Raw genomic sequence first — 27,474 nt, 5'->3', positions numbered from 1 at the left:
CTCATCGATAATTCCATAGAGTATTTGCGCTGAAAGCTTGCTATGTCGTTTCATTTAAAGTGTTTAAAGCAAAACTAATATATATTGTTATTAAATCTTGTTAATAAATTTTAAGTAAACCTACATAATAACCGTTAAATGGATGTATGTATAATCAACTATCGTTTAACCATATTCCTCCACTTAGATTTCTTAAGTAGGTGTTAATTATGTTATTTATCATATATAACTGAGAGTGTTATATTTTCTTTGCGAAGTATAAATAATCAGAGATTATATGCCATCATAATTACTACCAGCCTCTGCTGCAGCGCATCGTGTCTTGTACACTAATCGGCAGTCGCAAGTGTTTCATGGGCGAGTTCTATTTGTGCGGCGCATCTCTAATTCTGATGGCTTGCATCCCTGTGGTAAACTAAACATAATTGTTGATATTATTGTATTGGCTCATTTTCTGTAAAATGGAGGAGAATGAGAGCACGTCGGAGGCGCAGAATAACGTTGCAAACGGTAAGCGAATCACCCATAATCAATGCTGAACTCAGTTGGGGTTAACTTCGTCATTTCAGGAGATGATGACGCGACATACCAGCATAAGTTGGAACTACTCCAGGCCGAGATGCGTAAAATGCAAAACGAGTTTAATACGCAGCGTGCCAAAATGAAGGAGCTGTACATGCAAAAGGAGGCGGAGCGAAAGCAGCTGCAAGACGAATTGAATGAGTTGAAGACGCACGTCATGGTAGCAGATCTTAAGTGCGAGAACGAAATGCAGTTGAAGGATATAAAGGCGCAAGAGGAGATATCGTCACTGCAACAGCTGGTGCAGGACACGATCGAAGAATCGGCCATATACAAAGCAGAACTGGAGCGCATAAAAGTAGAACAACTGCGACTGCAACAACAGCAACTTCAACAGATGCAGCAAATAGCTACAGCCGAGCCATCCGGCGGGCTAGCGCCTCATGTTCTTAACCAGGTGAAGAAAACACTCGGATCTGTGCGAAAACTAGGCAGCGAGTCTTTGAACAACAGTTTTCAACAGGAGAGTGCCGACAGCAACGCGCGCGGTTCAAGCAAGTCAAATGCCAACCAATATGTGAGTACTCTAGACTTATTTGTAGCTCCAATATATGTATATATGTATGCTTAAACAGGCCCCCGAAGATGCCGAAATGATGCACTCTATAATTGAGCAACTGCAAGCAGAAATGAAAGCGCTAAAGGAAAAGCTGCGTGAAGCAGACGAACAGCTACAGGCTAAAGCTAGCACCTCACAGCGGACGGAGGAAGCAACAGAATCGGTCCTAGATGGAGCAAATGCCATGCACAAGTCCACTTCAACAGATTTGGTGGAAGACAGTGCAGCCTGTAGTAGCTGTAATACGACTGAGCAGCGTGCAAATGATTTGGCAGCTCAGGTGAAGCAACAGCAAAAGCAGTTGGATATACTGCAAAAGCAGATTACGGAGGCGCGGGAACAGTTGAGCAAGGAAGCAGCGCTGCGCAATGACTTGGAGAATCAGTGGCAAACGAAGCGGGAGGCACACAAGACCGAAGTACAAAACCTTCGCGAGCAAGTGAAGAACAACGAGCAACAACTGTTGGATATGCAACAAAAGTTCCTCGAGACCAAGGAGGAGGTTATGCGAAATCTACAGCGAGTGACCGACGATCGTGAAAGGGTCAACCAGCATCTAGAGACACTGCAGGCTGACAATGACTTTCTGTCCGGTCGATTTCTGGCGACATCCGAGGAAATTGAGAACCAATACATTAATCTCCCAAACACTGTGGTCGAGCTGCAGGAGTTAATTCTGCGACAGCAGAACGAACTGATACAGGCCAGAGTTAGCAGCGAATATGAGAAACAGAAGTGCGTCAGCTCGCTGGATGAGATTCATTTATTGCGCGCCCAGCTCGAAGAGAGCAACAATGAAAAGCGAGCCTACAAACGCAAAGTGCAATCAGACATTAAGTCACTACAGTAAGCCGAAGATATATAATTATGTCAATCATGTTCATTAATTCATTATTTATTTACTTTCCGTAGAGATCGCATCACGGAACAGCTGATCGCAGAGCAGTCGCACGAGTCATCAAAGACACTTTTGGAACGCAAAGAGGCTGAGCTGAACAAGCAGCTGTCCGAGTGCCGCGTTGAGATTATAGAACTACAGGAAGCAAACGTAAGCAGTTGATGCATGAAATCAATCAATCAATTTCACTCTTGATCCATTTTCAGGAGAAACTGACAAAAACTAATGTAGACTATAAGGCCAAGATAAAGACGCTTCAGGAGGAGTTGTCCACAATGGAAACGGTGCAAAAAGATTTTGTCAAACTGTCACAAAAGCTACAGGTAAGCCGAATGGCCCAATTAATAAATCCAGCTAAATACAAATATAAATATTTATTTTGTATTTTCCAATATACTTGTAATATTGTCATAAATTATCTTAAACCTAATCCTAATTGTTGTTTGTTCTAGATGACCTTAGAGGAGCTGCGGCATGCTGACACCGAGGTGCGCTGGCAGGACGACGACGACGTCACCAATTGTCCCACATGCAACGCCGGCTTCACGGTGATGGTGCGCAAAATCCATTGCCGCCACTGTGGACACATCTACTGCGATAAATGTCTAACGAAAACGGTGCCATCGGGACCACGGAAACGTATTGCCCGCGTCTGTGATATTTGTCACACTTTGCTCACGCCACACACCGCTCCCTACTTTAGTCACGAGCCACAGCAGACGAATTAGTTAATTTACACTATTCTATAGCGCTGGCAAATATTTATTGTTATTTTCTCTATGTATGTACTGTGTACTATAATTCCATTCTTTCTTTTTTGTTGTATCTGTATCTGTTATCTCTGGATACTTTGTGTCCTCGTCAAATCGAACCGAGTCATATCCAAACGCAAAAGTGCGCTAAGATTTCAAATTGTATATGCTATATATGTATATATGTATATACATATACATGTGTGTATGTATATATAAATTTGCATGTAACTCAGTCCTCTAGTTTAATGTCGTCTTATTATGTCGTGTTAGCTATTTTCTAGATAAGTTTCCAATTATTGAATTTTGAACGCAAGCAAAGCAACAATATAAGAATAAAACTAAAATAAATGAAAACCTATGTACACTTGACACTTGTGCTGACGCTCTGAGTTACTTGAACCAAGTACGCCTGTAGAAGTGGGAAAATATTATTAACATTTGTTAATGGACAGAAAAACAGTTGTGTTCATGCAACAAATACTTTTGTTTTTTTTTTTTTTTTGTTTATTTCAGAAATCATAGGAAACAATTTGGCAATTTTTGTTAACAACTAACAACATCAAAAATATATCAAATTGTGTCTTTTCTTCACGAGGGTTGCGAGGATATTTCTATATCTATATACATAGTCAACGAATGCCATGCATTAACATTGATTTGTGTCCATTATTGTCTTCAATTCGTTGCTTATGTTTAATATTAAGGGTAACTCAACAAGTGGGGCATGCCCGATGTTATTATAGAATTCTGTATGTACAACTCACTTCACATCTCTAACAAATATGTCAATTGTATATTGTTTATATCTAATACTGCAATCTGCGCACACAAGCTGAAAACGCTTTTTGTCTAATTGGAAACACATACACACATACGCTCACACACACACATACACGCACGCACACATGCACACTAAAATGCTGGGAAGGAGGGAATCACATTTTCATAGGGCAATCAAAGTTGTCTCTGAATCTGCAATGAGAAGCAAAATGTACATATAATTAGCAATTGCCTTCTCACTCTACAATATTTAATGGAGCTCTCGCTGATATTGAGACTCACCTCACCAGATGAGACGACCGGCAAAGGCACCTATTAACGCCACAGCTGTTACGCCTAATAAGCTGAGGAATCGACTGCTGGGACCTGTGGAAAATGTGACGAAAATAGTGTAATTAATAAATAATGAATTATAATAAGAATACAAAAATCTAACACTAACTAAATCGCAAAGCCATATACTTTTATCATGCTGCGCTATGGCTACGTAAATGTAAAGATCTTATATGGGAACTATGTTAGCTGTGCGCATACGTTAAGCAAATTGTGCAGGTATTAGAACATACAGACATACATATATAGTTAAGAATAAGAGACAAATGATTTTTGAGACACTTACGTAAACAATTTTGGCGTTAAACGACAGAACGACAGATATATAGATGCGAGTCGAGGCGAGACGAGACGAGGGCGAAGACAAAGTTGAAGGCAGATGAAAAGCGATATATAATATATATTTAGGTAGAAATAGTGAGAGTGTGTGTATAGTGTGTGTGTGTGTGTGTGTGTGTGGAGCAGATGTTGTTCTGGCTGGATCTGATCATCAATTCCTAATTCTCTCTGGGTGGAGAGTGTGCTTTGTGCTCGTTGCAGACGTTGATTGTTCCGATACAGACATTAGTTATAGACACACAGAAAGAGAGTGACAGTGAAAGAGCGAGAGAGAGATAGAGAGAGAGAGATAGAGCTTAGCCTATTGATGGACAATGGACGATGATACTCGATTCTCTCTGCACAACAGATATTATATATGTATATATGTGACTATCAACTATTTGAGCATCTCTGCGAGCTTCAATCTAAGACTAAAAGTATGCCTGCAACAGTTGTAACAACTGAGACGAGGACAAATGTCGATGCTTGGTTCATGGTTTCAAATAATGTTTAACGTTCGGCAATTGCTCGTAGCAATCGCTCGGGGCGTGGTCAAAGTAGTTGCTCTAGTTCGCGTTTTCACCTGCAGCGCCCGTGTTGCTCAGCGAAATCTCGTGCCCGTATTTCGCCAGCCACTCGATGATGACGCCATTGGTCCAGCCAAAGCCCTTCTGCACGCCGTATTCACCACCGCCGCCATGTCCGCCAAACTTTTCCGCATCGTACTGAGAGAGAAAGTATTCCAGTATTACCAGAGAACTATGGAATATATAGACTACTCGAGCGCTACCTTTTCGAACATGGCACGCGAATCGCGATATGCCGCAAAATTGGATTTCACCCAGCGGTGACCCCATCTCTTTGACAGCTGCTTGGCATCGGGAGTGCCCAAATTGTCCAGACCCTCGATGATAATATACTGCATAGGCGCCCACACATTGGGGAAGTCCCACTGCTCGCCAGTCTGATAGAGTGAGTTTGGTATGCCGCCCGGGAATGTGTCCAGTTTGTTCTTTTCAATATAATTCAGCACCGACTCAGATATCTTGTCGGTGTCGGAAATATTGTATGCCTTGACCCACAACGGGGCTAGATTGGAGGTCACGAAGTAGTCGCGTGGCTTCTCATTGATCAAATCATAGTCCAGCCAGCAGCCGGCCTCCTCGTTCCACAGGACAGCCTGAATAGCCTGCCAAAAACATGGGAGAGTATGGCATAGATAAGGATATAAATTTTGAATAAATTTTGATCAACCTACCTCCTTGATCTTCTGCGCCTTGGTCTCATACTCTGTCATCTTGTCCACGTTGCCCGCCTTGGCATGGAATTCAGCAATAATTTTGGCGTTCCAGTAGAGAAATGAATTCAGATCGACTGGAACAATGGAACGGGTCTTCGTTACTGAGAGATTTCCAACATTTGTGCCCTTCTCGTTGATGTACCAGCGAGAGCTGAAGTCCATGCCCGATTCGGCAGCCGACTTCAGCTCACTATAGTGATTTTCCTTATCCTCGTCGGTGTTGAATGTGGCAGCTGTCTCTATGTCCTCACTGTAGGATTCGGGACGGGGTCCCTTCGACGAGTCCCTGTACACAGCTAGATTATAGCCTTTGGCCTGTACACTGTGATTGTTGATGAAATATTCGAACTCATGCTCCAGCACATCCAGCGCATTGATGGCGAACCGATCGTCCTTGGTGAAGTCCACATAGGACTTGACCATGCCCGCCAGTAGCGGCGGCTGGGAGCGGCCCCCGTAGTAGACGCGACCGCCGTTCGGTATGAATCCAATGCGCTGTACAATCGACATGAAATTCTCGATCATGCCGCGGGCCGTATCCCTCATCTCGCTGTACAACAGGCCTCGAATGATCCAGTAAGAGTCCCAGTAGTAGAACTCGATAAAGCGGCCGCCGGGCACAATGACCGGATTGGGCACGGGTATGATGGAGTAATATTCCGGGTTCTTGTGCACATCGTCCTTCATCTTACGCCCGAGCTCCTTCCAGATGTTGTTTAGATCGACGCCCCATTGCTTCAGATCCGGATCGTTGACAAGATCCAAAAACGCTGGATGCTCAACCCAATCTGTAGGTGTCCACACCTCCAGCTCGGTGCCCTTTGCTCCAAAATTATCCTGCAAATTCCAAAAGGATTCGATCAATCAAATTATAAGCTACTATTGAATTGTCGTCTCGGTCGTACATCAACAAATTTCCGTATCTGATCGTTGGTGGGTGCATTATTCGTGGAAGCCATAAATGCCTCAAATAACTCCATTGTCTTCTCAGGCGAAGCCTTCAGTTTCATGTCCACAAAAGTCTTCGAGTCGGGAAACAGCTTCGCCATCTGTACCGTATGCAACAGAGGTCCATAGCAATATATTTGGCTGAAATCGAAGTATGGGAAAAATTTATATCATATTATATTATATTATTATATATTATTGCTTTCTTTGAATTGGATTTTTATTGTTTACTAATATGCTTTGACTTCAGTAATACTAGATTATATATTCTTAACTGGGTTTTATTTCTTTTTATTGATTGATGCAAAAAAATTCTTTATTTTTATTTACAGCTAAAAAAAATGTACAAATATGAAATCTTAAAGTGAAATAATCTGATTAACATCTTTTAGGGAAGTATGTATATGTTAAATAAAATAATCTGGTCACGTTATTTAATTTATATATCTTTAAATATTATGAGGAAACTCACATTCCTTTAAAATCCTTTAAAAAGCTAACCAGATTATTTTGATATACAACTTTATAAACTTCCTCGTGAAAACAGTTGACTAAATATTTACTAAATTAGAATAAACTACTTTTCGTACTCTCGTACTTCCACTTATGCAAAATTGATCAAAAGCTGAACCGCAAATTAATCTTAAAGAGAGAGCGAGAGAGAAAGAAAAACCATTAAGCTAACAACTTTAGTAGACCTACGGTCTGACATCATAAATTAGTGTAAATAACTTTTTCTTTCTCCCTATTAATGAGGCAATTAGACTTTAAGCATGAACAAGTTCAGTGCGACACCTGTGCGATAGGATCTGATATGGAATTCAATCCGCTGGCACGATTTTGAAATAGTCCGTCACGTTTATTGGTCGCGATTATATTCCATTTTTTCTTTTTTTTTTTTTTGCAAATATGTATATGTACGTACATATATTATAACAGTCGAATGCGAGATTTTAAGTGGTTTCAGTTTGATAATTCTGGACCGGTTCGTTGTGGCAGAGAGTATGATCCAGTTGATATGGGTGTATCAAAAAGGTCATATACTAAGCAAGTATATAGACACACTTATACAGATAAAGAGTCACATAAAAGAATAATAAAACTAATAATTTAGATAATGAAAGTTGTTTTTTGTTTTCGTATAGTACGGACTGTATGTAAAGTGAGCGAAAGTTTTACGAACTCTCGTAACTTACCAGGAGGAAAAGTCAAATGTTTCGACTTCTTTTTCAACTTCATTATTCGCACTTTCGGCGATAAATTCGAGCAGATGCTTTGCTCGCACCTGCGGCACAGCCGCCAGGCAACAGCAAAGGATTATTGAATAGATCAGGTTTACTTGGATCATTTTATTTACAAAATAATTTATATTATTTTAAATTATTTTAAGGAACTTTGATATTTTTATTATAAATTTCCTTTTTTTGTCTTTTATTAAGCGCTTCACTAACACATTCGCAACTCTGAGAAATACTTATATAAATATACATATATCTATACTGATTTTATCACATTGACTGCGCTATATAAACTACTTTTAGTACGTGGCCACAATGTTGAATTAGTAATAAGTCTAATTAAGATTAGTTTTGTATTTATTTGAAGCGTAATTCCCTAATCCAATTGTTGTAATTCTCAACTCGACGCGATATCCCGATCGAACAGTCGCGCGCTCCGCTGAGCTTTTCGCACTTTTCGCACTTTTCAACGACCCAGACACAACCTGCGCCCTGCCAGTGCAAGAATACTTCTAACTGTTTCGGGCCGTTTTCGTTTTATAAAATAAATTACCGAGTGACGACGGCGACGACGTCGCTGTTGACGTCGCTGTCGACGTCGACGTCGAAACGTCAGCGAGATCGGGGCACACGACAAACAAGCAACTCGAGCTTAAGCACGAGCTGAAGCACGAGCATATCGATGCGATGAGGGTGGGCGTTGGGCGGTCGTTCTATTTATAAATCAACTGAGTTGCGATTATACATAGCTCAGCCGAAGCTGAACAGCCTTATGTGCGGCATTTCAATTAAACCGTTAGCTGCCATCGCTGCCATCGCTGCTGCAGCTATCGTTCTTTCTTTCTTTTTATTTCGTTCATTTAATCGTGAGTCTGTGACACGCCTACAGCCAAACAAACCGAATCGTGTACGCCTTATTGAGTACCCGCATTATAAGGATTTGAATATGGGGACTTAAACGATGCATGATATGATATACTCTAAATAATGCTGGACTACCTTCAACTGCCGTGAAAAATAAGCCAATGAACATGTTTGCTGTCACATTTCCATTAAAGTTCCACAAAATATGGGCGTATTATCAATTGATAAATGCATATGCAAAGCTCCACATATTGAATAACAATACATATTTATAATATTGTTATGGCTCTATAATGGAATAGTACAAATGGTTCGATATTGCAAACTAAAGCAACAATAAATGCAAGCCTCGCATTGAACTAGTTCAATGGCTGCCATTTTGTTTCTCAGTTTTGAATGGGAAAATCCGTTAACCGGTTGGAAAATTGAAGACAAGCTCGAATTATGTACGAAATTCAAATTTCCAATTATTCTTGTGTAATTCGTATGCCTTGTAAAACGAATTTGAAATAACCCAAGACCCATATCCAGGTTATTATCTAGTTCTAGCCAGTTAAAGCTGAAAATGTTCATAATTTATTAACTTGAATGTTATTGTTTTTCTATATAGTATGGAAAGAAAATACTTTATGAACAGCTGTCCATCAAAATAAATATTTAGTACTCGGTCACTGAGAGTTTTACAAAAACTCTATTATGATATTAGATAACACAATTATCTATAAAAAAATAACTGCTTGTGCCTATAATATGAAAATGCAAATATGCGCAATATATAATAATTCCCCTTATAGAATTTGAACAATTTAGAGATAAGTATTGCAGCAAAGTAAGTATTTCCCAAGTAAAAAGTAATACTTTACAATGCCTCTTGACGCATGCATTCTATTACCCCCATAAAACTCGGATTTCACAAATTTTAAGCAGAGAGCTTTTCCATCCCACTTTTGAGCTAAAACGAAATTGACTTTTATGTATTTACATATGTTTGTAACTACGCTGAGGTTTTTATTATCTATTTTGAATGTAACTGTAAACCGCGCAATATATATAAGCCAGCACATCCATATGCACGTCGTTACGATATGGGCGCATGCATGATAAGCCCTACAAAAAGAGAACAACAATTTGGGGATCGAGACTTAATATGTAAATGAAAATCAAATGAGTAGAGCACAAATCCAAATAATTAACCCTATTCAACTTACTGATAGACAACTGGAAATCCCCAAGCAGAAGTTAAAGCATGTAACTAGACGAAGAAGGCGTAGCTGAACCCAAGCTCAATTGATATTACTTGATCAGAAGCAACAGAGAAGTTGATCTAGCTCAAGATTTGTAATTGTATAATATATATACTAGATCTCAAGCTTACAGACTAAATATTTGCTATTCAATATTATCATGTTCCGGGTATCTGTTAGTCGAGCACTAATAGACTCATGCACTCTTACTGTTTTTCCCATTAATATTTACATATGTATATTTGGAAATGTGAAAATGTGGTTAACATCAGGTCTATTTATTTATAGCTCAAACTTTTAAATGGGGAAATTACGTGTAGAGCTATTTCGTTTATAAATAAACCTTAGATTGAATAGCCCAGTAAATGAAACGAAATACATCCAAAAATTACGCCGCAAAGAGTTACGGATGTACGTACATATCATTGAGTAGACGGGCACGGCTATAACAAGTCTTAATTGAACTGATTTGCTGCACACGTACTAATCTGTCCGTCTGTCTGGCTGCCTGTCCGCCTGCCCGTCTCTCCGGCTATTTGGCCTGTCCGTCCGACATCATAACAAAACGAACAACAGTGAGAGAGAGCATCTACATTTGCATGCTGTATGTGTACAAATTTCGGGATCTGATCATTGACCGGGAAATTCTCTGTGAATTGTCGCATGTCGCATGTCGCATGTCACACTTTCAGTGATTTATCACATTTAGTTAATATTCACTTGACCAGAGGTTATAGTATATTTTATTATATATGGTTAGATGTGGGTATATAATTTGCAAATGATGTATTGTTCGGTTAAATCTAAATACGTCGCACTATTTTCTTTCAGTCTCAAGCAATTATAGTATGAGAAGTAACCTCTCACTCTCTACCTCTCTCTTACTAGCTCTATCTCGCTCTCAGTCTCTCACTCGCTGTGTATCTATTGTGGCATTCGGAAACAAAAGATACTTTATTTCACATTACAAATTGGCATATCAAAACAGTTGTGCAATTATTTGCAGCTATTGGAGAGATACAGAAAGGGAGACAGGTATACAGAGCGGAAGCGAGATAGACTGCTGTATCATTGTCTGTAGCAAATGGCATCAATAGTTTTAATTAAAGTTTAATGCATTCAATGCACTCACAATCGAACAAATCGTGAACTCTGATTCGATATCTAGTTCACGCCTTGACTTTTACCATATGCATATATGTATGTATATCTCATTATGACTCAGATATCTAGTTATAATTATCACAATTATGCTATGGAGTTCAGACAACAGGAAGAGTCCCGTTACCTTGAAACTGAGACTCTTACAATATGAATAGCAATATAGTTAAATACTTATATATTATATATATGACTACTAGATAATACACCCAAAAACATAAAAAAAAAACTAAGGCCGTTCCATTGTTTCGACTGAACAAATATTTAAACGAGTGTAATGGACTTTTCAATAAACATTGATGACAAATAGACGCCAGTTGGAACGTGTTTGGCATTACCAAAAAGTTATCATAAAAATCATACAGATAGATACATGAATAATACTTCCGATACCGCTCAAATCAGTCAATATACACACGCTCTAGCTATTCCGGTTCGAATTCTAGTTAATTCAGATTGATTATTAATTCATTCATTGCATAAAATATGGTTAAAACAATCTGCTCATAGAGATCTAAACACGTTTGGGCTTAGAACTGAAGTGAACTTAACTATATATTATAAAGGGAACCCCACTAAAAACATTTTGATCAGCTTTTATAGACTGCATAGTACTTCAATATCTCCCTAAATTTATTATACAATATTATATATTTTCTGACAGGCAATGTCCATGAATCCTTTAGATCTATATACATATATAACTTAATAAGACTGCATTCATATCTAAAGAGGGAGAGTCAAAACCAATATACCCTTTTCAGTATTTGAACGAGTATACAGAATATGCATTCCAATTTCAATCGGATACAGAATAATTAATAATATTTTTTTAATTTTAAATAAATAAAAAAAAAAACAAGTAAGAAAGCTCTAGTCGAGACTGCTCGACTACGAGATCCCCTGAACCCTACAAGCAACTGATATTTCAAAAATAATTAGCAAACACACACGCACACACACACACACACACACGCATACATACAAATACACGCACACACACACGCATACAAACAAACACACGCATACACACACTCACATATACAGGCGATTGCGCTTGGGTTGCGCTGCAGTGTTGGCAACATAATGAAAACTTATTTAATAATTTAATTTCTAGACGTACGATCGTAATGAAACTTTCAGAACGTAATCATAATGTTAAAATGTATGTGTATACCGAAGCTCAAGTCTCTAGTATTTGATATACGACTTTTACAAAGATGAGGGTGAGGGGGTGGATTTAGGTGTGGGGGGTAAATTTTAACAAAAACCGAAATTTTATAAAATTCATCTTAATATACATTTTAAATTTGGAGACTCTAGCTTGAAAGATGTAGGAGATATAATTATTTAAGTGATCTTCGATAAGGTTTTTTATCGATAAAAAAATATCGGAATGAGTTATCGTTTTTTAGTGATAAACTCGATCTGCGCGTGATATATACGGACATTTTAAAAAAAAGTTGAAGTCTCTAGCTCTTATATCTTCTGAAATCGACGCGTTCATACATACGGACGGACGGACGGACGGACGGACGGACGGACGGACGGACGGACGGACGGAGGGACGGACGGACGGACGGACGGACGGACAGACAGACGGACAGGGCCAAATCGACTCAGCTTGTCGCCCCGATCAAGAATATATATACTTTGTGGGGTCTGCCACGCCTCCTTCTGCCTGTTACATACTTTTAACAAAACCATTATACCCTGATTTCCCATTTTCTATGGGTTCAGGGTATAAAAAATGAAAAATAAAAGTACGAAATACTTAACAAAAATGTTTTGTGTTAATGAGAGCTATATATTTATTAGAGTATCTGTTATTTGTTTATTATTATGGTAATTTTTTTTTTTTTTTTTTTTTGCTTGACATTTCGTTCCAGCAATTGACAGTGCTAAATGAATTTCTGAATGGCTTAGCAGCTATGACGTCTTTATACGCATCACCAATAGTTCAACTGGCTTAAACTGAAAACGAAAATTAAAAAAAAAAACACTAATCTGACAGAAGATTGAGTCAAAAAAAAAAAAAAAAAAAGAAGAAGCAGTAAGAAACCCGTTTGAAAAAATTGGTCCAAGCAGCACGTTTTAATTAATTGCAAAACATGCGAAATGCGAAATGCTTGGGGCTTAAAAGACTTCGGTTCAAGGACAGGATTTGAAATTAGATATAAACGAGATAGACAAGATCTGCAATGGAGTTTAATAATTGCGAAATGTAAAACTAAGAAGCAACAATTCACCTCTTGCTGCCGATCCAAAGACATTCCAGCAAAACACGGGGACACTCGAGATTCTAAAGTTAGATTAGATATTGCTTAGATAGAGTCTATGTAGATTACCTATATAGAGTGTATATTGAGTATATATGCTGATTGCAAACTATCCACACAAGTGGATCGATAATGTGTTTAAGCTCTCTTCCTATATGGGCGCTCATAGCCTGGGGCAGGTGAATCAACTGGTTTTCAAACTTGAATCGCGATTCGAACTCGAGTTAAGGTTAAAAGTATTTTTGTTTTGTTTTCGAATTTGTGTTTTTATATAGTCAAATTCAAATTTCCAGCGATCTTCCTAATTGCCTTGAGTCTTGAATATAAGCTCCTGCTTCTCATATTGGCGAGAATCGCAATCAGTTCTTCGTAGTCAATCTTAAATCATAAGAGATAAGAGCGGCATGCCCATACATCCAAAATTCTGCACTTGACACTGAATTCAATCGGAGTGCAGCGAGTGTGGAATTTCAAGAGTTTGTGCCATTGAAAGGAACTCGACTTAATCCCTTCGACCTCAGTCCATCCCTGATAAGATGTGGAGAAAGCAGAGCGACGTCAATCACAATCGACTTGAATGTCTATCTACACTGTCCAGCAAGACACAATTAAATGACGAATATAATACTCCACATAAATTAAATCCTAATGAGTACTAAAAAAAAATACATAAGAATTTTAAAAATAAAACTAAAAATCAATCAAATAAAACACGTAATTAAATATATAAAAAAAAAATAATAATTAATAAATATTAAATACTGGAAATATTAATAAAATATATACATATGTGAACTAAATAAAAAAGATTATTTTCTATAAAATATTTAAGCTTGAACATCATATGAATATTCTATTACAAAAATATTTATAAAATGCTTAAATTTAACTCAAATTAAATACTTGAAGTAAACCTTTGCCACCCTGTATATACAGTGCTATTGTTGTTGCCACAAATAACAGTAAACAGTATAATAATAAAAAAAAAAACATAATCAAAAACAATGCTTGCAAAATTAGACTTTAATTGTGTTGATTATTTTCTGTGGAGTTTGTTCGTTCTTTACATTAATTGCAGTTATTAAATTTTTTATATTTCCATTAATTCAACGCGATTTGATAGATTTCTGACGTTTTATTTTTTTCGTTTTCACAATTGCTATTGTTTAAACAATTTGCACAAATGCGTTTCGACGTTAATAGAGAGATATATATTTTTTTTTTTAAGATTATTTTCAGATTTGTTTAGTGGCTGATAAGAGAGACAGAGATAGAGAGAGAGAGAGAGGGGGGGCAGATGTTAAGTTAAGCGATATTGGCTGAGATCTTTCAAAGAGTTTAGAAAACTGCCAAGATTCGTCAAGCTGAAACTTGGATAACAGATCTTATCATTTTACCAATATTATATTGTAAACATATACATAAATATTAAATATACATATATAAATATACAGCGGCTTTAACTGCCCTCTCACTGATCTGTAGCGCCAATTGGCAACAATCAAAATAATATGTATTTCAATAGTCAATTATTTATGACTTAGCTTATAGGCAAAATTATCGCTGATTATAAATTAGACATAAATACATATAGTAGAATGCGATTTTGGTAAAGAGATTAGTTAGCTGAATCAAGTACGTATATAAATATACATATATAGACGCATGATAACATTGTTGACTTCAAGGCCTTGTGATTTACATAGATGAACAGTACCCGAGTTGTATCACATTGAAATCGAGTGCTTGTATCAGATACATCAGTTGATAAGATAATTATGTGTTTTTTTTATATAGCTAGCACTAACCTGTATTTATTGCCAAGCCCTCGAGCTGCCCTCGCCAAACAGAAATGGTATCTCAAATGCGCCCATTGACGTAATGTCTTAGCCAAAAGCATTTTCGCTTGTGCTGAGCGAATGACACGGAGAATCTGTATTCAATCTCAGCTGCTTGCGCCTGATAACAGCATTCAGCACTGTCTGATGGCTGATAAGGCGTAGCTCGAGTGCTACGAGTGGAAATAAATTATACCTATATAATATATTTGGAATACATTGTTGGTATTTAACATTTGTATTGCGCTGTCAGTGATTAGAAAATTCACTGTCGGAAAAATTGCAATCAGTATTTACTAATAATAGAGAATAAATTTAACTGACGATTATTGTAAGCCACACAGTTTACTCACAATTTACAATTCCAAAAAATTAGCACAAATTCAGTTTACAGTAATTAAAATATAAAATATCTCAAAGCTGCGAAATATTATACAAATTGTTTGTGCAAACAGACGAATTTGCGCAAGCAACTCGTGCGCACGTCGCATAGCAGCTCCGCCTCAACATCGGCCAATCGCCGCACAGTGCTACTCAGAGCCCCCCATTGAGAGTTGTTGGGATTGTTTTTTTTTCTTTTTCAGTTTTTTTTTTAGATCAGATCGTGTCTACCGTTTGATTGAACACCTGTTGGGCGCATTAATTGTCTTTTGAGTGTACTTAGATTTATCTGTTTCCACGTATTCATACATTTGCATAAGTGTTTAATTAAGTGTTTGTTTGCATGCCGATTAACATAAATATAATTTCAATTGAACTCATATATGAATTAGCATAAACTGAATTCATTTATACAGAAATTATTATAGTATTATTGAATAAATAGTTAAAATGCTGCTATACTATTTTGTAATATCTGAATAAATCTACAATATACTTAAATGTGGGCAGTCAATTATTTAAATACGTTTCTAATTTGAATAAACTTTACATCAGTCATAGCAGTGAGCTCCATTTTTTAACTGATTAAACGACCAGCCTAAGAGTATGCAGTAGTTTTCGAATTGCTGGCTATGTTAATAAACATCTCTGTTAATTACATACCGAAGCGCAACTGACAATCGGCATAGCAACCAGCCGGTCATATCAAATTTAAGCATAGCTGATAAGTTTCATAGCAACCGGCTTTTGCAGGCTAACCACACGTGGAATTGCATGCACAGCCCGAGCGTATGCAACAGTTTTATATCTGCTAAGTCATGCTTAAACCTGTAATTGCAGTTCGAAAGAACTGTGGAAAATTAACTAAATAACAAGTAAGAACGTTCCAGTCGTGCGTTACCGACTGTGGAATACTCATACAGGGCATTTTCCGATTCGTCACGGACAGTCGGACAGACGGACAGATGGACGGACAGCAAGGCGGACATTTCACAAAACCAATATACTCATTTCACTTTCGTGAATGAGTATAATTATTAAACCCCAATAAAATTACTCTTGAGATTATCATTTCATAGTATATTGAAAGTAGTCTAATCAAATTTATAATCGCAGATAAGTTAATAGAAGCGATAACCGTTATCGATCATTTAAGACATGTCAGCCAACAACAACACCCAATAAGAAATCTCTAACGAAATTAATGGCTGTCGTAGGAAATTTCTTATTGGGTACCGCAGGCATGACTTAAAACAAATTCTTATTGGTAAACAAAGAAATTTCGTACTAATAGTAGTATTAATATTGGCAAGACTAGCAGTAATAGGAGTGGAATTAGTAACAATGGCAGTGGAAATAGCAGTATAACTAGCAATAGTGGTGAAAGGAATATGTGTAATCCCATAATTGAATTCAAGCCCTGCGCCTATTATGAATAAAAAGTTATAAATTCATATTTTATGCAGGAATTCTGAGAAAATGTCACAATGTGCGCTTAACGAATTCTCATTGATTCAGATTCACATCGACCAAAATAATTAGCTTAATTAAAGCCAATCGAGAGTCCGGCCAGCTGTGGCCCAACCTTGCTATAATGCACACCTGTCCAACTGGTTGCGCTGCAAGTGCATTGCCAAACAGTGATCTGGTTATAGAAGTGCTTAAAAAAAGATACGAATTGGCTCATCGCATAGTTGGCTAAATAAAAGGTTCATTGGCACGAACTCATTCTATTTCAAGAGAACTTGAACTTTTTTCGTTTCATTTCTGCTTCACTTCTAATATCCACAGTCCAATGCATTTAATCCGTCTATCGCTCTATCTCTCTCTCAATAAAAGACTATTTCGATAAGTTGTTAACGATTATTTTTATTAACTGTCGCTTTGTAGAAAATAAAAGCACAAACTGCTGTAAAATCCAAAGTTGATAAAAGCCAAATGCCATTACAAGGTCGCCATTAAGAACCTTACATACATACATACATATGTATGTACATACCGAGTGTATACGCATATGCATACGGCTCGGCAACACGTGCTAAATTTCTCAATAAGTTACAATTGCATTGCTACTAAATTTTTAGTTGTTTTTAAAATTGAATTTGGTCACGTCTGACAATGTGATGCGTTTCAAATAGTAAAGTCGTTTCTAGAATACATTTTTCCATGTTTTCGAACACAATTCTATTTTTCGCTTTGCACACATGTAGCTCACATTAGGCAGTTGTTTAACGGTTAGCAATTTTTTTCTCATAATAAAAAAGAAAATCACGAGAATGGAACTCTTCACGTTGTAAATAAAACAACAAAATGAGACTCCGCTTGGTCTGGCTAACTGCATCAATCGCGTGACTCTCTTGTGGATCTACTAGGAACAACAGCAAGGCATGTGCTAAACAGAGATAGCAACAATAACAAACGGATACGCTGCTCTGACGCGAGAAGCGAGCGACAGAGACGCATGTATCGTTTGTTATTTGGCAACAAAACAGAATGGCAAACACAAAAAAAAGTTAACAGTGTATTTATATCACATTTAAACACTAACACACACGCACACACACACACACATGGAAATTCATATCTGCGTATGCTAGGCATATCTACTCGCAAAGCTTTGAGTGGGAATGGCGTAAAGTGCGAGCACATTTTAGTCTAACATATAGTCTGCAATTAAGCAAATGCTTTCTATACTAATTATGCAACTTGCAAATATACGCGGATGGACGCAAATTGAACTGGAAATACGCAGGAATTCGCCACTTACCCGTTGGCATTCATTTTGCGCTCCAGCTGGCTGAGGTCCTGGTGAAGTAAAATGCGAAAATTTTGCTGGCACTTTGTGGTAAGGGAAGTGCCACGCGACGTATTTACTCTAGACGAGAATCTTTTGTATTGATATTGATTTTTTTCTTGTGTTTATCGCGCTAGTTCTGGCCAAAGCTGTTATGCTTCTATTCGTTCATTTGTATATTTTGTATTTTTATCACACAAGTCTGTTTGTTGTTTTGTTTTTTTTTTTTATCAGAGAAGAAATTTTGCTTTACACAATTTTGAGCATTGCGAGTAGAGCGCGTGCGACCGGCTCTCGAAAAGCTGCAAAACTGAGTGTAATGCCGATCGCCATGTAAATAAATAGTTTTGCACGAGAGCCGCACGTTGGTACGAAAACACACACACAAATTTAGCCACACACACACAAGAAACAACTTCATACATATGCACAGAGCAAGAGAGAGGAAGTTCAGAGCGACGAGCAGGGATGCCAACCCTCCATCATTTCAGAGACAGAAACTACGTACTTTTCAAAAATATTGCAAAATACCCTAAAAACTACAAATTTTGGATATTATCTCCATATATTATGAATTAAATAAAAATATGATATGATTTATATTGGGTTAGCAGCACTAAATTCGATATGTTTGCGATTGGAAAACCTAAAACCTTTTGACAAACATCTAATATATTTTAATCAAAACGTATTAATTTTTGTAAAACATGTACATAAATTAAAATGTATAATTTAAAAAATTTAATTTGCTTACTAAAACGATAAATGAAATTAATAACACCTTAGTACAATGCAGTCAATTTAAATATATAATGGTTTATTCATTGATTTTAATTGTTTTTAAGCTTTAAAAATAAGTACGTAGTTCTACGTATTTCAGCAAAATTGTGCTACGGAAAAACACGTCGATTTTGGAGCCTGGCTACGTAATTCTCAAATTTCGACTTGGCATCCCTGGCGACGAGAGCCAATGGCTGCTATGATAAAATGAGAGATAAAGCAATAGACTTTGCTCTCGACTTGGCCATACCGTTTCTTTTGCACCACACTTGAGTATGCACACATAAGTGAGGTTACAACTGGAGTGGTAGCATCTAAATCGTTCTCACTTGTGCTCAGCAATGCTGGCAAGAAATGGATATTTTCGTATGCCTATAAAATAAAACATTTCTTGTATCTATAATACAAGTCGAATATACCCCGTGCAAAAGACAAGTCCACATATCCACTGTATGTGTTAACAAAACTGAGAGCAGACACGCTCTGGGCCTGTTTTGCATGTAGTGAGCCGGTAGCGGTGCCTCTTGATGCGCCCTCTGCCCCAGATATCCCTCCAGAACGCTGCTGAAGCTGATGCAATTCACAGCTGTATTTGAAATTTGGTATGTTGACGATAAAAGCGGACCCTATTTATCCAAACAGAATGTTTAGCTCTATGACAATTTTGTCTTCACACCCTCTCAGAGAATGCGTAGCTTACACAATGACATATGTTCATACATATAGACATACACATACGTGTGTAGGTAAATATACATATGTACTCTTGGTAGATATTCGGTTTGGCTCAATTTCAAGGTGCCCTTGCTTTGGCCCCCCGCAGCAAACCGGTTCCAAAGCATTTGGGAAGAAAGCATTGACCTTCGCACTTGACCTTTGGATGCAAGACTTTGAGTAGATATTATCGTAATATAAATGCCAATCAATCAGGTTGTTTAATACCTCAGAAGATTAAACAGAAATCTCTACATTCTTATTGAGTTTGATAATTTCTGCTCTCAGCAATTCACATCATATCAGATTGCTATTTGTGGGGGCTCGTCTCTTCAGAGACATATACATATACATATGTACGTATATTCTGCCTGTATATGTATATTACACACATATACAGTTTTGCTTATCCATGTAGTACTAAGAATAGTCTATATTATTATTATATAATTATTATTTCTCAAATTCGATGATAATAACTTATATCCAAGATCTATAATTTTATATATACACGAGTAAAATTGACATATACCATATAGTAGTAGAGTACATAAATTAATTTTCAATCAAGAAGTTATAGAGATGGCAATATAGAAGTAATAAATTTTACTCAACAAACGCAGAAAGTTGAGAAAATCTCGAATGACGTGCAAACTCTCTTATGGTTCAGTGACTTTTCTCTCAGCCCAGAAAGAGTATACATATATCCATTTAGTGACTATAGCTAAGCGTAGTGGAGGTTGTTTCGAATTGGGGTTATTGTTGCGTCAGTCCAAAGAACTGAATTAACTTAAATTGACTGCGCTCATCCACTGGCGCTGGCTCATTTCGGATTTCAGATTAAGGGAACTGTGCGAATCCATGCCGGAAATGAATAGTCTAAATTAATTTAGTTAGAACAAAAGATGCTCGCACTAAGTTCAATTGGTCAGTAAGTGAGCACGATATACGGCTGAGTTCATGATAAGCAACTATACAGCACTACACAAAATTTAAACCAGGTAAAAAGTAAAAGATTTGCAAAAAAATACCAGCTTTTTGCTTAAAATAGACCACAAAGAAGAGAAGTAAGAAATTTAATATATTATAATAAAATATAATATAATTATAATATGTTTTGTGAAACACAGAAATAGTAGTGCTCTATGTAAAAGTTAAAGTACAAGAAATACAAGTATTAAATAGTGAATTAAAAAAAGTATCAAAATTTTAGATTATTTTATTTTTAGATTATTCCTCGTATTATTTTAATTTTTTTTTCTGATGATGACATTGCAAAACCTAATTAAATTTCACCCAGATGCTAGAAGATTGCAAAGAATTTGTTATTTTATTGATATTATTTGATCAGAAATCGCCAACTATTTAGCATAGTAAATACAATAAAAACAAAAACAACATGGAAAGTGCAATAAAATGCAATTAACTTGTTTACAAATGGGTCAGCAATTTAATTGGCTAAACAAGTGTGTTTACTCGAGTTTATACGTATAAGTGCAGTCGACATTAGAGAAGCCTCTTGATTGTAGCATATATTTACATAATATATGGGGCTCTTATGTACATTCCCTGATAGCCATTATTAAGATAAAGCCATTCATCACAGCGCTCCATAGTGCACTCTAGTAACTTGATATTACATTCATAAAGCCGGACCAGAACAAGTGAGGCTGCCCAAGATGGAAGGGCACGACTAGGAGATACCATTACTCCAATCATTCCTCAATTATTTCCTTGAAGATATAACAATAAATACACACACACACACACACACACATGGACTGGGAGTCCAGCTTCTTTCTATTAAATTCCAACGTATGTATATGTATATAGGCTTAGCTAGAGTATTTTATATGTTATCAAGATTCTTTCATTTTTTGATTTATTAAATCTAATATCAATATTGACATTTGTTTAGATCTCAGCACTTTATATCAAAAAGAACCATTCACTTTCACTAATTTATGGTAAATTTTATAATATTTTGATCATTTAATTTTCGCAATACTCCGCGAAACGAATCAGAACTAAAGACAGAAGCAAAAGATGAAGCGAATGTATAAACTATAACGGTGAATTGCAATGGTAAACTAGAAAATACAGTTGATATTCGATAAAACAAACATATGTATGTACATCTGTGAATATACAAAGTTAAGGAACTTAGCGAAATGTCGCGTTTAATAAAATATATCGAGAGTTTTGATTACATTAATTCTACTTAATTCATAAGAATGGTAGAAGAGAACAGAATATATACTTGATAAACAAAAATTACATATATTTCATTCGAAGTAATCTGTACTTATTTTTAGGAACCCACGAATATGTAGTATGTGCTCTAGTAGCACTATCAAGTTTCAGCACCAATTCGAATTCGTAATTCTGCCTAAAATTATGCACTCTTCTTTACGTTCAAATGTAAAAAAGCAAACAAACAAAGTATTCTATGAATAACAAAGTATTTCTCTTAGATCAAGTTTATAATTTTATATAAATTCTACAATTTCTGGTAAGTATTAACTCCATTACAACTAAGGAGATGGTTGGAATTCTGATGGCCCTAGTTTTAAATTCAACTGCATTAACGATATCAAATTCAGTGCGATTGGCTCAAGTTTCATGCATTTCGAGTTTACTGTAGTTTAACTGTTTTAGATTATACAGAAATAAAACTTGAGAGATGATGTTACTTGCGACTGCTTATGCATTCTATTTGTAAGTATGTATATAACTGAGGAAGTATATAACTAAGCAAGCGAGCTGTGCATATGTATATGTGAGAGACATACAAATTTTAAATGCCATAGAGTATATGAATCAGTATAGCCATTTCTAGTTTCTTTCCTCGAAGATCGCTTCGCATTTTTCTACTCAAATCGAAAAAGTTAGGGCACTTTCTAGTCAGATATTTCCTATTAACGTACACTTGATATAGTAAATGTGGAAAAACTGCTTTGCTACAATAACTGAAATAAACTTAGCTTTAGTTCAAAGAGATGAAACTTTATATCAATTGTTTGTATGTATGTGATGTGAGTTACTATAACAGTATGTATATTCGCCAGTTCTTCAAATGGCAAACGATCTCAGCTGGCACACCCTGTATAATTGAATACAAAATAGTATTGTATGAGCTCATTTTGTGGGTGAGATCTCTTTGGGCTATGACAAAATACAAAAGATATAAAAAACTAACTGCCCAAGCATTACGAGTGCACATATATATGTCTGCATCGGTATGTACACATGTACCTATAGATCACCATAACTATGCGAATATGTGAGTCAGCTAAGTCCAGTTTTAAACCGCCTTTGACTGGGCCACGTAGCAGTAGTATTCCATGATGAAATTTTGGGCAGCATAACGTTGGCATACCCAAAACCAGTAGATAATACGTGCTTGAAATTAGACTATAGAAGATTTAGAGTTTACTACACTGATCAATAAAATTAGATAAACAAGAATAAGAAAATACTTTTTTTGCAAAATATATAAAAAAATAATTAATTCTGTCACCTCAGTTAATTATTATATGTAAATTTTTAGACCTTTTTTATCAATTTTTTTTTTTTTTTTTAATCTAATTCTTGCAAGTATTCTCCATACTTGTAATATGTCAGAAAATATTCCCATGATCTAAAAATAGATATGTTCAATAAATAAATTATTTAATGATATGAATTCAATTGAAACTGAATAAATTATTATTAATATTTAAAAGACGGCTCGATTGTGTGCCACATCGATGACGTATCTCCCTCAGTCCAGTGTTTGGCATGACAAATACAATAAAACCGACATGTGACGACATATTAATTTAATTTGCATAGCTTGAGAAGCGAAAGCTTCGGATTAGCAGGAGCTTTTTAAAAACTTATAAACATGTTTGCTTCAAAATAAATATTTGAATATTGTGAGAAAACGTATAGAAGTATCTGGAATTTTCATTACAAATATACCTATAGTATTTAAACCTTGTGACTGAAAATATTGTCAATACTCTAGCTGAAGGTATAGTCACTTGTCTATGGAACTGTTTCTAAGCCGAAATTTTGGGTTTAAAGCGCTGCTAATTGACCAAGTTATAAATGTATAAATATAAGTATATATATAAGTATATGTACATATGTCTGTATGATATTTGTAAAATTCTGAAAGTGATTTACTAATTACTTTAGCACAGCTATAAAATGCCTAAAAATAACTGTTATGGCTTAACTACATTATATTTGTGACTTGTGATTTCAGCTTATTTTAAGAAACTAGTAAATTAACAAAATAGTATTAAAAGTAACGGCTTTTTAGAGCTGTTTATTTTTCAAACGAAACTTGCATGCATAAAAAAATACCATTTAAATACTAGAAAAAGTATTTAAAGAAAATGACATTTGATCTGATCACCCTGCGACAAAATTGATTATTCTTGTGCATTGCCCCAAAAATCGTTAAAGTATTTGATTTACTGCCTTGCGAATTGGGAGAGGTTGGAAATGTATGTATGTAATGGGGTACAGTCTAACCAGCAGTCGAGAGACAACGATCCCCCAACCTCGCGCAGCCCGATCCAACGAGACACTGGCTCGCATTGTTACTGTACTTTTGCCATACAGAAAAGCTCGCTCTCAGAGCTTTTTGCCATGCCTCTCTGGCCCACTCTCTGCCTGTCTCTTTGCGCGTCTTCTTAAGCAGGTGTTTACCTCGCATGTGGAATCGTTCGCCAAGTCAGTTTGAATCAGAATCTCAATCAGCGCACAACGTCGAATCAAATAAGAAGCAACCATGCCAATTGGTGAGTCGTGACGTAGCTCTAATTGGGCTGCAGTCAATGGATAATTGAATAAGCATAAGAGATTGACCTCAAAATAAATACATTTGCGGTCGGACCAGTGGATTTACTGTTTAATATGCCGGTTGTGACAGCTCTTTCTTCTCTCTCTCTCTCTCTCTCGTTCTGTGTGTCATCCGCATTTGTTGCTATTTTGGCCTATGTCCAATAAAACCAAGCAGAGAAATGCCGAAAAGTGTTGTGCTGTTAACAGTTCTTAATACTCGTCAGCTTTTTCTATAGTTTTTTTTTTTTTTTTTTTTATAGGGGCATTGCCCCAAATCAAAGTTAAGAAAAGTGGTAAAAGTTCTAAAAGACTGCATTTGCTGGATCATTTGTAAGGTCTAACAATCGAATAGATAATAACTTTTGAATTCGTAGTCTAAATAATTTGCAAAGCTATTCGAATTCTGGTTATCTCAGCTGGAATTGGGCTGACCTTAAAAAAATTACTTTCTTATCGCCTCCTTGAACCCTGGCAATAATCAATATTGAGCAACAAAAATTGTCTATTGTCTTGACCTCGCGGTGCAGAGAAATGATGTCATTCGCAGTGATGTGAAATTTCGCAAAAACAAACATTCTACCATGCCACAAACATATAGAAGTCAAATGCACAAACACAAATATCTATAAATAAATACATATATATGTTGTTTTTTATATTTACATATAGTTATTTTTGAATGCCAACTGCTTTTCAAACGTTGTATGTATGTAAACAGAGCCAGATATATACATATAGTTGGATAGCGAGAACGTTCCTCAAACAAACATCTAATTGGTGTCTGCGAGCAGCAGTTAGCTTTGCCTCCGATCCACTCTGAGCGGGAGGGCGGGCTTCACTGTAGTAGAGCTGAGCTCTCTGAGTGATTCATAGCCTGAGGTCTAGAGAATGCTGTGAGCGACCGGCACTACTCAAAATGACATCATGCGAATCAAATGCGTCGTTTATTTGCTCATCCCACAATAACAACAGATTCTACAGACAGCGCGGGTAGACGACTAGCAGATACCCTAAATACAATATTGAATGAATGATTGCTTGTTCTAACAAAATAAAATGTTTAGACCACATATATTTATTTTCTTCTCATATATTATTTTGATTTAATTTAATTAATTGAAATTTATTTTCGCTAACAACAACAGAATAGACGACTCGCAGATACCCTAGCGAATAATATAACTAAATATTACGTATATAATTTTTATTTTTTTAGTTTAATAAGATGCTTAAATTATTTTTATATTGTTTGCTGATATTGATTTATTCTCTTACTTCCTTCGCATACCCTGTACTGTTATTTCATTCACCAGCTGTCTTCTTGATGTTCCCAATTAAAAATTATGTCTGATTTTGGAATGTTTCCATTTAATGTATTGTACATATACATATATATATGTATATATGTATGTATTTATTTTTAGTGATTTCTAAATATATTTTGTTGTTTTTCTTTTGCAGAAGTGAACACACCCGATAAATTGGAATACCAATTCTTTCCGGCCAGCGGTGGCCTCTTCACGTTCAAGGTGCGTTCGTCCAAGGATGCCCATCTGGTGCTCGCCTCTGAGCCCCAGGCTACCCCGCCCATTTACGAGATCTTCCTGGGCGGCTGGGAGAACAGCAAGTCCGTCATACGCAAAGATGGCCAAAAGCCGGAGGTGGCCGAGTTGCCCACACCCGGCATCCTGGATGCTGGCGAATTCCGTGGCTTCTGGGTGCGTTGGTATGACAACGTGATCACCGTCGGACACGAGGGCGAGGCGGCGGCATTCTTGTCCTACGATGCCGGCTCCCTGTTCCCCGTCAACTATGTGGGCATTTGCACCGGCTGGGGTGCCAGCGGCACCTGGCTGATAGACGGTAAGCGCACTCAGCACTCAGCACTCGGCGCTCGGCATTTAGTGAAGTCCAACTCAATTTCAATTGCAATTTTACAGAGGTCGCACCCTCAGCACCCGTCCTGGGCTTCACGGAACCCACTGGCAGCGGTCCTGGCTGCTGGGTGGCCGCCGCCAATGGCGAGGTGCCCCCGAATGCGCTGCAAGGCGGCTTCGATAGCAGCGAGCAGCTGTATATTGCGCGCGCCCGCCACGAGGGCGATCTCATTCCCGGCAAGCTGCATCCATCCCACGGCGTCACCTACGTCGCCTGGGGCGGCGGCGAGCACGGCCACAACGAGTACGAGGTGCTCTGCGCCGCCGGCGGCAATTGGCTGCCCGTCGAGGGCGGTAACATTCCACCCAATGCCTTCCCCGCCGGCGAGACGTCCGAGGGCGAGCCCCTCTTCATCGGACGCGCCACTCACGACGGCACCGTCACCGTGGGCAAGGTGCAGCCATCGCACGGCTGCTGCTACATACCCTATGGCGGCGAGGAGCTGGCCTACAAGGAGTTCGAAATCTACGTCTCCAACTAGAACGGCTTCCGGAACAGAGGCCACCATATATCGAATAGTCGCACATCCTGGTCGATGCCTTGAGACGCACGCACTGAATTCAGCTAACGCAACAATCGCTATTCCAACGGCCGGCAGCTGAATATACTTGGTTCTATATATTTATTTCTTGTCAAATGTATTTCTGTATTGTTAATGAATCTCGAAATCGAGTAGCGATTGCTTTTATCTATTGTTTTCTATTGGAACTTTTGCAAAATTAACCTGAATTGTTAATAAACCTAAAGTTTAAGAGAAACTGAGACTTTATTTACTTCATTAGCTGAAAGTCTGGTTAGTCAGAGTGACTCAGTATAGACTCAATGAGACCATGACCTTATACAAAATATAAATACAATACTTTTGGTATATAGTCTTTACTATAAAACGGCGAAATTGAATGAAATGAAGAAAAATTGATATGAGAGCAAC

At 37.2% G+C, this 27,474-nt stretch overlaps 3 protein-coding genes across 7 annotated transcripts; 2 read left to right on the top strand and 1 right to left on the bottom strand.

The window, feature by feature from the left end:
* Nucleotides 1-257: 257 nt before the first annotated feature.
* Nucleotides 258-3,254, top strand: Rbpn-5 (Rab GTPase-binding effector protein rabaptin-5). Its single transcript, XM_018105483.3, has 6 exons — nucleotides 258-510; nucleotides 570-1,099; nucleotides 1,158-1,987; nucleotides 2,054-2,189; nucleotides 2,246-2,362; nucleotides 2,492-3,254. The coding sequence occupies exons 1-6, from the start codon at nucleotides 462-464 to the stop codon at nucleotides 2,765-2,767; spliced, it is 1,938 nt and encodes a 645-aa protein (XP_017960972.1). The 5' UTR covers nucleotides 258-461; the 3' UTR covers nucleotides 2,768-3,254.
* A 21-nt stretch (nucleotides 3,255-3,275) lies between these two features.
* Nucleotides 3,276-18,495, bottom strand: Treh (Trehalase). Of its 5 annotated transcripts, none has more exons than XR_016197130.1 (7): nucleotides 7,673-8,239; nucleotides 6,434-6,617; nucleotides 5,487-6,365; nucleotides 5,019-5,417; nucleotides 4,194-4,953; nucleotides 3,857-3,940; nucleotides 3,276-3,766 (listed from the first exon to the last, which is right to left on the bottom strand). XR_016197130.1 is itself a non-coding variant. In XM_018105487.2 (7 exons), the coding sequence occupies exons 1-6, from the start codon at nucleotides 18,260-18,262 to the stop codon at nucleotides 3,858-3,860; spliced, it is 1,701 nt and encodes a 566-aa protein (XP_017960976.1). In that variant the 5' UTR covers nucleotides 18,263-18,495; the 3' UTR covers nucleotides 3,276-3,766; nucleotide 3,857. The 5 variants fall into 5 exon arrangements, 3 of the variants coding, with proteins under 3 accessions (XP_017960976.1, XP_089118296.1, XP_017960975.2); XR_016197129.1 differs by having other exon boundaries at nucleotides 3,857-3,930; nucleotides 4,812-4,953; XM_018105487.2 differs by lacking the exon at nucleotides 7,673-8,239 and adding an exon at nucleotides 18,249-18,495 and having other exon boundaries at nucleotides 4,812-4,953.
* Nucleotides 18,496-24,407: 5,912 nt separating this feature from the next.
* Nucleotides 24,408-27,301, top strand: LOC108655113 (C3 and PZP-like alpha-2-macroglobulin domain-containing protein 8). The gene is made up of 3 exons (XM_018106827.2): nucleotides 24,408-24,562; nucleotides 26,067-26,468; nucleotides 26,546-27,301. The coding sequence occupies exons 1-3, from the start codon at nucleotides 24,553-24,555 to the stop codon at nucleotides 27,022-27,024; spliced, it is 891 nt and encodes a 296-aa protein (XP_017962316.1). The 5' UTR covers nucleotides 24,408-24,552; the 3' UTR covers nucleotides 27,025-27,301.
* The last annotated feature ends 173 nt before the right edge of the window (nucleotides 27,302-27,474 follow it).

The sequence above is a fragment of the Drosophila navojoa genome, chromosome 5 (genome assembly GCF_054131105.1).
Source record: "Drosophila navojoa isolate 15081-1374.11 chromosome 5, UAZ_NAV_1.0, whole genome shotgun sequence".
NCBI classification, from domain to species: Eukaryota; Metazoa; Arthropoda; class Insecta; order Diptera; family Drosophilidae; genus Drosophila; species Drosophila navojoa.
The sequence above is the reverse complement of the archived record's forward strand: the minus strand, read 5'-3'. Positions and strand labels throughout refer to the sequence as shown.

Coding starts and splice junctions, on each gene's coding strand:
- Rbpn-5 (XM_018105483.3), top strand. CDS start 462: ATGGAGGAGAATGAGAGCACGTCGGAGGCGCAGAATAACGTTGCAAAC. Junction 511..569: donor GCAGAATAACGTTGCAAACG/GTAAGCGAATCA, acceptor TCGTCATTTCAG/GAGATGATGACGCGACATAC. Junction 2,363..2,491: donor AACTGTCACAAAAGCTACAG/GTAAGCCGAATG, acceptor TGTTTGTTCTAG/ATGACCTTAGAGGAGCTGCG.
- Treh (XM_018105486.3), bottom strand. CDS start 7,824: ATGATCCAAGTAAACCTGATCTATTCAATAATCCTTTGCTGTTGCCTG. Junction 6,618..7,672: donor ACATTTGACTTTTCCTCCTG/GTAAGTTACGAG, acceptor CTTCGATTTCAG/CCAAATATATTGCTATGGAC. Junction 6,366..6,433: donor AGATACGGAAATTTGTTGAT/GTACGACCGAGA, acceptor TGGAATTTGCAG/GATAATTTTGGAGCAAAGGG.
- LOC108655113 (XM_018106827.2), top strand. Junction 26,469..26,545: donor CGGCACCTGGCTGATAGACG/GTAAGCGCACTC, acceptor GCAATTTTACAG/AGGTCGCACCCTCAGCACCC.